General features: G+C 41.6%; 1 protein-coding gene across 2 annotated transcripts in view; it reads left to right on the top strand.

Annotated features, from left to right (window-relative positions):
• The window catches only part of celf3a (cugbp, Elav-like family member 3a), a 37,574-nt gene that overhangs the window by 2,249 nt on the left and 24,556 nt on the right, over nt 1–10,769 (top strand). For both annotated transcript variants that reach the window (XM_085395563.1, XM_085395562.1), the window contains exon 3: nt 755–837. In XM_085395563.1, the coding sequence (XP_085251689.1) occupies nt 755–837 (83 nt within the window). The remainder of the gene's footprint in view (nt 1–754; nt 838–10,769) is intronic.

The raw sequence follows: 10,769 nt of genomic DNA, 5'->3' as shown, positions 1-10,769 counted from the left end.
AGTATCATACCGCGATATCGCTCAGTTTGAAAGAACTGGTGCCACCCACTGCCACTACTGTTTCTACTACTACTACTACTTCCCCTCGTCACATGGTGGGCAGGCTCCGTATATTTAGGAGGAAAACTCGACGTGTTCAAAATCCTGTTTGACAGATGGACCGAAGCTGGCAGAGCGATCCGAAGCTGAACAATGATCCGTGCTGTCATTCCTAATGCAAATCTGAGGGCAGAAAACAAAAGCTTTTATAAATCCACATAAACCATCAGTCATTGGGGAGACATATAGGCCAGGTGGTTTGGGTCCTCTAACACCTATAACACCTATTCTGCATACATTTACATATTCATGATTTGTGTGGAGCCCTAAAGGTTAATGAAGGCCTTTCTCTATTATGTAGGAGTGCATACATTTTTGCCTGAACAGCATGATATTAAATACTCATTCAGGCTGCTTGTGTCTGAATAGATATTATTTTAATAATTCCATAGATCTCTGGTGCCACAGGAGGAACTGCTTAACAAAAAATGACAGTCTGATTAAAGGCACGGGGGCTTTTTATTTGTACATTTATTAGAAAATGTGAATGCACGTTGACCCAGAATCGTTCTTAGTGTTTATTAATCTCAATAAAATAAGAACACATATGACCGAATGGTATATTTATAATAGGGTGGCTGCCAGCTGACGTTATATAGACATTAAAAATCAATGCACTTATATGAGTGATCTCGTGCCCCTTGTGTTTCTCCAGGATGTGCCTTCCTGACATACTGTGCACGTGAGTCTGCCCTGAAAGCCCAGAATGCACTGCACGAGCAGAAGACGCTACCGGGGGTGAGTGTGTGGCTGTCTTTTCGAGTCTTTGACGGCGTACGTGTATGTGTTTACATCAAAGAAGCAGAATAACTGGCATGCCGGGCTATCTGACCATGCCGCACAGGACCCTGGGAAAATTAACCAAGTTTGACATGTAGGGTTGATTTCCCCCTTTAGCTAATCTGCACCAATAAAGGTCAGAGGCTGCCCCTCCCCTCCTCTTATGTTTCATATGTGATGCATCCAGACATATCCATCCAGTTAAGGCATGAGTCATCTTGCTACATGTCATGGGTCGGAAGAGACAGCTATGAGGCTCGCTGCTGGAGTGACTTTGCCAGCTCTTATTCTCTTTGATGTTTCTCTTCCTTTCCGTGTCTCTGTCTTTCTTACTCGCTCTCTCTCTCTCTCTCTCTCCATCTCCCCCTCCTCTCGATCCATCTCTCTCACTGAATTCTAATCAAAGTTAAACCTAGCTTTATTAGCATAGCCAGGCAGCAGGTGTGCTGCCAAATGACATTTCCAGAGCTAAATATGACATGACAGCCGCGTCTCTATAATAACCAACTATATGGGAGACAAGGCGACAAGGCAAGGAATTACTGAGACAGAGTGTGTGCCCAGACTTACCGCTGCTTCCTCTTTTACTAAGACAGCTTCACCGCTGTTTCCTTTTGGTTATTTTTGTTGAAATCTACATCATTCACTTCTTTTTCCCCCCCTCTTCTGAATGGCAGGTCATGACTGTAGTTTTTGAGGGAAAAGAGAAGAAGCAGGTGAAAAGTGTAACTCTGCAGCTAAAGATTTTTTCATAATTGATACATTTTTTTTAGCCTAGAAACGTCAAAATATGACAAGCTTAGAGACTCTAAGTAGAGGATAGACAGTAACTATTAATAAATCATCTATTAAACCAGTAGTTGACAGACAAAAAGTAATCCATCCATGACGTGTTGGTAAACAGAAATAAAGACTGTTTAGAATTTTTTTTATAAATAGTTATCCAGTTTTATATGTGGTTGGTTGTACAGTTTTTTTCAGTGTGTTACTTGGTTAACTTTTAAACCTTTTAACCTTTATAGAATCTCTCGCTTGGTAATAGCCCTGTAAACTGATGCTCGACAGTTTTTTTTTAACTGGCATCTGACTAGGAACTATTCAGATTTTGCAGTCATGTGACCATTAGTGAATAAGCCCCTGTCACACAGACTTAGAGACTGGTTGGCAACCATTTGGTAACCACTGAAATCTGTCGCAAAGAGGTATACAGTGCTGTGATATGTTTGGTTACGTGCATATTGCTGTAGCTTGCAGTGGGAGATGCTGACTTATCTGCACTCACTTACCAACTGCTTTGGACAAGATAGTAAAACTGAAAAGTGCAACACAATCCATAGCTGAGACTGTTTGCATTCAAAGTGAATGTGTTGACTGAGCAGCACTGAGGTACAACTTTCACCGTGTTGCACTTTTTCAAGCAAGCGTTTGGTACAAAGTCGTAGCCTTTCGTATAAACTACAAGCGACTGCAGCAGTATGCTTGTCCAAAACAATTGCAAGTAGGGGTTTTTACTACCCCGCATCCTCTATTGATTACTTACCAACCAGTCAGGGATTGTCTAATGACTGGTAATGGCATCAAATCCAGTACAACATTGAATTAAAATGTAAAGAAATGTAAGTTTTAGCTATATCTGGTACAGTTTATTTACTGTATATTTATTCCTGCTGAATAATCTAAATACAAAAAAATATTAAAAAAAATAATTTGTATAAAAATGTAAAAGATGTTCACTCTAAAGTGTCTTACCTCTGTGTCAAGTGCTCAGGGTTCTATCATGTAAGATTGAGGCTAGTATTTAGATACTAGCAAAAGTTAACCTAAAGCTTTAGTGAATAAATCACTAACATCGACAAATTGGCAACTCAAACAGACAACAATAAAGACGCCACAATTCACGTAAAGATGAAAAATTTAAACTGATGTGAAATATTTTGCTATTTAACCTTCTGCATAACACCGTTAGCAAGGATGTAAGCCGAGGTTAGCTAGTAAATCAAACACGTTAGCGAGTTAGCTGATGTTAGCTTACCCGCTAACACCCAAAAGAAAAAGCCAGGTGTGTATAATGAACATGACCAACTTCAGGACAGAACTGAGGACTAAATCAGCAGGGTTTTTGACTCATGGAGGAGTCTTTTATAAACAACAGCAGGTATTACTGATAAGTGTTTTCTTCTGCTGCGAAGCTGAGAACCTTTAACTCTTTATCCCTTGAAAAGTTATAGGAGTATCCCTTGAAGCTCTTTTTCTGAGTAATTTCGGTTATATTTCAGGACTGCAAATAGAACAAAACGACTGGGTGTGGATCAGACATTTGCAAGGGTGGTCTCTGCCTGTGCAGCTACCCTTGAAAAAACAGGGAAACTATTCTAATGGTTGTTAAACCACATTTTTATTTATATATACTGAGGTGTCAGAACTCATCATTAAGGGTACAGGTCAAATGCTGTCTTTGTTACGTCTAAATTACAAAAGAAGGAGATGAAATCCAAAAGCAGATTTTTATGAGCTCAAACCACATTTTTTGTTCTTAAAATATAAATGCCTGTTTGATTATTTAAAGCATTCATTTTCTATCGGGGGAGAAAATACTATAGCAGTAGGGTATCATTGTAATGGCAGGCAGGGACAGTTTGAAGGGGCAGGATGGTATTAACGTGGCAACAAAAGAGATCCTGTTGTTAGTGTGACAGTAGCGTGACCTTCCTGACCTCTCGCAGGCTGATCAGCAGGGCCCAATGCTCCATGATAAAGCCCCCCCCCCCCCCTTCTGCTACTCTAGCAGCTCTTTTTCCTCACAACCTCTTACCTCTAAGCCGTGTGGAACAAGCTAAACCCTCAAGTGTTTTCCCAGTCCTTCCCTGCCCTCCCCCTCCTTGCCATGGAAAAAAAAGAGAGCGAGAGGAAAACCATCTTATTAGCTCCATACACGCCCACACGGACAAGATCTGCTTCCCACCCCTGCCACCAGCTGTGGTGTAATTGTCATCTAATTGCACCTGCACTGCCAAAGAATAATTAACTTTGGCATCTCATGGCCAGGGTGATACAAAAGGAAAAACATGATAGCAATTATAGGACTGAGAGCTTAAATGAAAGCACACCTGAATGTACAGAAAGCTGAAAGATCTCATTAACAGTCAGGACTGCTTTTTATTTTAAGAAAATGCATTTTTCCTCTCTGAGAAGAAAGGGTCAGTCTTACAGCCCTTTTTTCCCTCTGCACTATTTTTTCCCCTCTCATTGCTAACAATGAGAAGGGAAAAAGGGGAGAGAAAGAACAGGGCCGAACAGATGGTTGTATCAGAGTGGCACCTGGCCTCGTGTTTAATTTCAGGTGAGAGAGTCCGTCTCTAAGTGTGAGGTGGAAGAAGAGTGTCAAAAGCACATTCATCTGAAAGCGAGGAAAGAAAGCGAGAGAATGGAGGAGGGGGGAAAAGGGCACGAGTAAAAAATAAATAAATGAAAAAAACAGCAGATTCACTCAGAGTGTGAAAATGGAGGTTTGAGAAAGAAGATTTGCTTCCTGAGCTGCACTCATTCTGTCCTGTTTGGACATCTTGTACTCTTGTCCCCTCTGTTCTTATCGCTTTATCTCTGCACTGTCTCAGGCTATTTGTCTGGTCTGGTCAGCTGTTGTGAGGCACTCTGAGATAATAACGTCCACATTATGCCACATTAATCATAGCCATCTTGTAAAGCAGCCTCCAAAACTGAACTTAGATCTCAATAATGTCAAATAAGGTCAGTCGAGCTGAAATTAACTGAAATAATCAAAATAGTTGAAAATGAATCAGCACCATTTTCACGATGCATTAATTTTTTTATGTCTTTTTTGGCAAAAACAGCAAAGATTCAGGTTTTTTTGGGCCTCTGTGGTAGTAAACTGAATATGTTTGCCACTTTTTGTCTAAAACAAAAATAATGTTAATGTCACAATGGGCTGTAAAGAGCGTGATTAATCAGGAAAATAATCAATAGATTAAAGGAAAATTCATTTTGACATATTGGGATGTATTTGTCTTCTTGTCAAGAGGAATGTGACGATCAATACTGCTCTCATTTCTGTCCAGTAAATATTAACCTGCAGGCAGGCAGCAGGCTAACGTAGCTTAGCTGAAGTCCTTTTTTGGTACCTCAAGAAAAGCCTTTTCACTGATGCTGTGACTTTGTCTGGTTTAAAAAAAACTAATGAAAAAAACACAATAAAATTTTTTTAAAAAAATTGATGCCACCAAGATGGGAAGGTCTGACCGAGAAACAGTATGTGTACCATGGATAATTCTTACTTTTTAAACATAGTATGGCCAAGATTTACAATATTACATTTTTTTTTATTAAATATGAGTGACTATTAAGCCCAAAATCTCACAATGAAAGTCTTTGCAGAGGTCAAGATTTCTGCGAGGTTTTGCAGTGATCATGTGATAGCTTGTGCACCATTTTGAATATGTGAAAATGTAGAATCACACAGGCCAAGAGACTGCTCTGCAAACTTCTGGTTACCACCGGTCATTAGGGAAAATGTAGCATTCCTCGACCGGTTGGGGAGTGGTAGCTGATTGATGGCAATCGCTGAGAAATCAGTTGCTAAAACTGCAACCACTGGTTGATCCCCTGCACTCACTGAGTTGTTGACAAGGGAAAATGTGTTTTCTCTAACTGTTTGCTGGAGGTTCCTACCAGTCATGAGGTGAATCTGGGGATGCTGCACCAAAAACCTCTTTGCAATTGTTCCAGTTGGTAGTAGATTGCTGCAGTTGCTTGTACTTTGCATGGAAGATGCCCAGTTGTCTGCAAACACTCTCCAACTACTCACCAAGTAGTTGTAAAACTGTGAGAAGTGTGGCAAAAACAGAAAACGTAAATTGTTTGCCTTCAAAATAAACTTGTCTTTTTATTTTTACAACTTTTACTCTGTAGCTTGAGGTTCTTTCTTTTTCGCGTGGTGCCTTTTTTAAAAAACGTTTTCTGCCCGCTCTGCTAGTACATGGTGAGTGTTTGCAGACAAGTTGGCAATTTCCATCAAAAGTACAATCAACAGTGGCAATTTGCAAACAACCAAAACTATCGCAAGGAGGGTTTTTGCCGCAGCACCATCTTTGCAACCAATTTTACCTAGCAACAGCAAGCAATTTCTAGGAAGTCACCCAATTAACCATTGGTGGTTGTATCACATCCAATATGGCAGATAGCTCTTAGGTAATGTGTGCATGACGTCACGTGCAAAACTTCTATAGGACAGAAAGTCATTTTGCAACCACAGATCTCGCCTTCTGATGGCAGTCACATGGAATACAAGTTTAAGGCACTTCTTCATTGGCATCTTTTAATGTTCTCCTCCAGCATGTTTTGTCCAGGAAGTACAAACATGTTTGGAGTACGGGGGACTACTTCCTGCTGTGTGCTGTATAAAGAAAAAAACAACCTTGTTAGTTTGAAATTGTGCATAAAAACAGTTAGCTTAGCTCTTTTCATCTATCTCTTTCCAAAGGGAATAAAATGCATCGATCAGTGCCTCTGAATATCACATCATCTTGTTTCAACAGCCGGATTAACAAGCTAAGCTAACAAGCTTCAAAATCTAGTTTATAAATGCTGCATAGATATGACAGCCGTGGTGATTTTTCTCAACAAGAAGGCAAAATGTCAAGCTTTTCCTTCATTTAATGAGAATCATATGCATTTGGATAGTCACGAAGCTGTTTAATGCTTCCTTAAAGTAATATTTGCAACAATGCCTCGCTGTTCATTTTAAATCTAATATCTAAAATGAATAACATCTAAATCTAATAGAGAGCCTGTGCCCAAGTTTGGGGTGGGGGGAGCAGCCGTGTGTGTACTTGGAGTGAATTTGCATGTGCAGCTGGGGGAAGGGAGGGCAGGTGTTCACACCTACACGGTTTAATGAAGGGTGCGTGCTTTTGTGTGCCCGAGTGTGCATAACTGTCTGTTTGCTTTCGTGTGCACGTGTTTCCTGGGGGAGTACACATCCAAAGATAGGGATGGATGGATGGAGGGAAGTTGCAGGGTTTATTATGAGCTCTCCTCGGGTTTCTTCATTCACTATCAGCCGCGTGTATGAGAGGGAAATCTGCGCTGCGAGGCCTTCTTTGCGTTTAAGCTGCACGTATGAGAGGAAAGAGCCCTCTTTGTGGTGGAACATCTGACTAAGCTTGACATTTACTCAGACATAAGGAGTCAGACGGAGCAGACAGAAGGGTTTTATCAATAGTCTGAAAAAAATGCACGTACTAAATATAGCTCCGGCTTTTTACACAGGATATGAGATAGGAAGTTTTAGTGCGCAGTGCTGTAATTTGTGCCCTTAATCTTTGAGCAAACTTCCTACTGTAGATGCACACGAGCTATGGTGGGTTGCAGGGTTATGTTAACAATCTCTTGTATACCTGTTAGCTTTGTACACTTGCTCAGCCTCCACCCTTCAGCTTCACTTTATCAGAAATTGGCATTTTCATGTGCATTTAAAAAAAAAAATGACAAAAACAGAAAGTCTAAAGGCTTAAACATGCTCCCGTGATGTGAACATGATAACTCTTTTATTCCACTGACAATACGGAGATAAATCGGCGCCTCCACATGCAACCTATATCTTGATGCCAGCGAGTTGTGGGGATGATGCTGATGATGATAGCAATTAGCGCACCTCGGAGCGAGTGCGTTCACTTGATGAATCTATCTGGAGTTAAGTGTGCATTCACGCGTCGATTCATTTACATATGCATGCATATAAATGCACGGCTGGGCAGGACAGGCGGCGCAGAGTGACAACAACAGAGGGGGGAAAAAAGGGCTCGTCCTCTGTACGTCACTCTGGGGCGACTGTAATGATGAATGCAGATCGGATTTATGGAGGTGGTAAATGGGTGTGAATTAGAGAGAAATTGGATAAATGAAGTTGGAGCGGGGAGGGAGAAATAATAGAGGGTAGGGGGAGGGGAGGAAGGATTGAATGAAAGTTTGACATAATGAACAGTGGGTGGTGTAAGGGTGGTGAAGGCTGGAGGTGCGTTGAGGCAGTGTGTTTATCAGCTTAAATACAGACATCTGTTACTGAGGAATTGTGTGTTTTTTGGGGGGGTTGGGGAGTGTGTGTTTGCTAGACGAACACACACACAAAAGCAGAGAAGGGCTGTTGCCACAAAACTCATTAGGCTCTTTGAACTTTGGTGCAGGACTGGTTATCTAATGAGCATGCATGGACTGTAGTGGAGTTAAAATGTGTAAATCGTGCCAGTTAAAGTTAAAAAAAAAAAAAAGGGAAAAAAGTAGGACATGGACTCTATCTGCACTCTTTCTCTCTCTCTCTCACACACACACACACACACACACACACACACAGAAATCTGCCTGTGATTCAGTTCTTTCTCCCCCTCTGCTCCACTGATTCGAGTCAAACAACACTTGACGTGAATATTTAACAGTCAGAACAGACAAAACAATTGAGAGTCAACTCGAGTATTGTTAGGAATTTACTCTTTGATATTCGGTTTCTTCACTTTGAAGGATTTTTGTTGTCTGTCTGGCTAAACGGCTGAATGTCAGCTTCGAGACACTGTCAGCGCCGGACAGACTGGTGAACCCTGTAAGAGCCGGAGACAACACCGGGAAGCGGCTTTGACACTGAAGACTGGGACATTGTTTAAATATTATCGAACTGCACAAGTGCTGTCAGTCTCTTTGTGTTTGACTGAATTCAGGAGAAGGTTGAGTTTTCTCTCCGCTTTATGTGGATGCCTGCCCATGTGTGTGCGCATCTGTGTGTGCATCCACGTGTGCAAACGCTAACGGAGCGCACTTGTGCATCTCTGCTTTTGTGTGCCGCTTTGTTCCAACTCTTTGTGTGATCAACTGCAATCTCCCTTTTCTGTTCCTTTATTTTATTTATGTATTTATTTATTTTTTTTTATTTTTTTTATGCCTGTTAATATACCAATTTCCACCTGTGTTTCTTCTTCTCCCCACGGGGTGAATTCACAAGTGCGTCTCAGCGTAAGTGCATTTGCAACGATAGAGAGGAGGTGGATGGAGAACCGAGGGAGCAAAAAGCAGCAGAGACAGGAGAGGGAACAGAGACGGGGGGAGAGGAGGAGGAGGCGGTGCGGGGAGGTGGGAGGTGGCAGGTTGATTACGGTCGCAGGTCTGGTTGCCTGGAGACGGCTGGGACGAGGGATGCCAGGTTGCTAGGCGACCAGCACGATGCAATGACCAGCGCTGTGTGATGGAGCGGAGGGGAGGCGAAGATGGAAAATTGTCTTTGTGCCCCCCCCCCTCCCGCCCCACCCAGCTACACCTCCCCTCCCTCTTCCTCCCCCTTCCTCTTCCCCTCCAGCTCTGCCTCCCTGTTGTAAATGTTCTTGAAAGAGCGGGGTGACGGTCTCCGCTGATATATTTACCATTCAGAGTGGCAGCTTTTTCGGGCGTACAAGCAGAATGTATTGAAATTGGAGAGAAAACAGGCAGCAGAAATGTGGCCCCCTCCCCACCACTCACACAGCAGTAGCAGCCTACTATATAGACAGATTATCATCAGCTCTGCAGGTCATAATAGTAAGGCGAGAAAAATGTCATCATCAGTATGCTTTACTCTATCTAAAACACATTTGCCTTGCTGTAGCACATGAAAATGCATTTCCACGGTGGCGATGGCCACTCCTCAATCTGTACACTGTTAAATAAAAGATTGCGGAGGGTGTTAAATACACCTAAATACACCAGGCTACTTAGTTTGAGCCCTTTTAGAGAATAAAAGCCATTTATTCAGTCTTGTATTTACAACAGGTGAGCCTTGTGTGTTTTATTAAGGTTGTGAATCTGTTTGTGCTTAACATCCTTCCAAGGGAATGGAGACATTTTAAGCACAAGGACTGTTGTGCAAAGTCTGAGAAATATCCTTGTGCTTAAAATGTCTCCATTTGCTTGGAAGAGAGTTAAGTAAACTTGATTTGCATAGATTGTGTTTAAGCACATTAGTCAGAAAGTAAAATATGCAATGATAAACAAGCACTTCTGTTTTTTTTTTTTTAAACTAACAGCTGCGATTTTGGTCTGACAATTTTTTTTCATGTATAGTTAGCCTTCCCTGGATAAATAAAACCTTATTAATAAGACTGCATAGCTCTAAACATTTTTATTTTAGCATTTTTTATTTTATGTGGGGCACTGTGACTCTGAGTGCTGTGCTGATGATAATCCCTGTTCTAGGACAGATACACTATGGACAAACGCACCTATGCATTACACTCACAGGAGCACCATGGAAGCCCATGCCATGAAGCTTCTGGCACATAGATTTGGTGCCAGCGGAGGTTTGGCGCTCAGCAGTTGGTGACTTTTACGCACTGTGCACCTCAACATTCAGCGACCAAGCTCTGTAATTTACATGGTCTGCAACTTTGTGGCCGAGTTGTTGTGACTTTTGTTACTTTCACTTGCCAATAATACCATTTATGGAATATCTAGAACGGAAGAAATTTCACAAACTGACTTGTCGCTATGGTGGCATCCTATTACAGCATCATGCTCACATTATTTTACAAATGTTCGAAAAAGCCGACTGCGTTGCTATGTGCTTGACCACACCTGTGGTCATGGGACTGAAAACATCTAAATGAAAAAATTAGCTGTTGTGCTCTAATTCTGTTTTCCATATAGTGTAGGTGTGTTCAGTCAGCTTGTTTTCATGTCCAAGACTTTAAATACATCTTGTCAAGATACTCACTTTGTAGCCTTTGGCTTTGGTGCTCCCAGCTTGTACATTACAGCCTGGCATCACATTTAAACACATTGGGTAAGCCTCTTGTTTCCAATTGCAGGGTTAATGGTGTGAAAGGACATATTTAACCTAAATACCAACCTCATTCTAA

The sequence above is a fragment of the Rhamphochromis longiceps genome, linkage group LG22 (genome assembly GCF_057381845.1).
Source record: "Rhamphochromis longiceps isolate RC_006_pf linkage group LG22, R_longiceps_female_GT1.1, whole genome shotgun sequence".
Lineage (NCBI taxonomy): Eukaryota > Metazoa > Chordata > Actinopteri > Cichliformes > Cichlidae > Rhamphochromis > Rhamphochromis longiceps.
The sequence above is the reverse complement of the archived record's forward strand: the minus strand, read 5'-3'. Positions and strand labels throughout refer to the sequence as shown.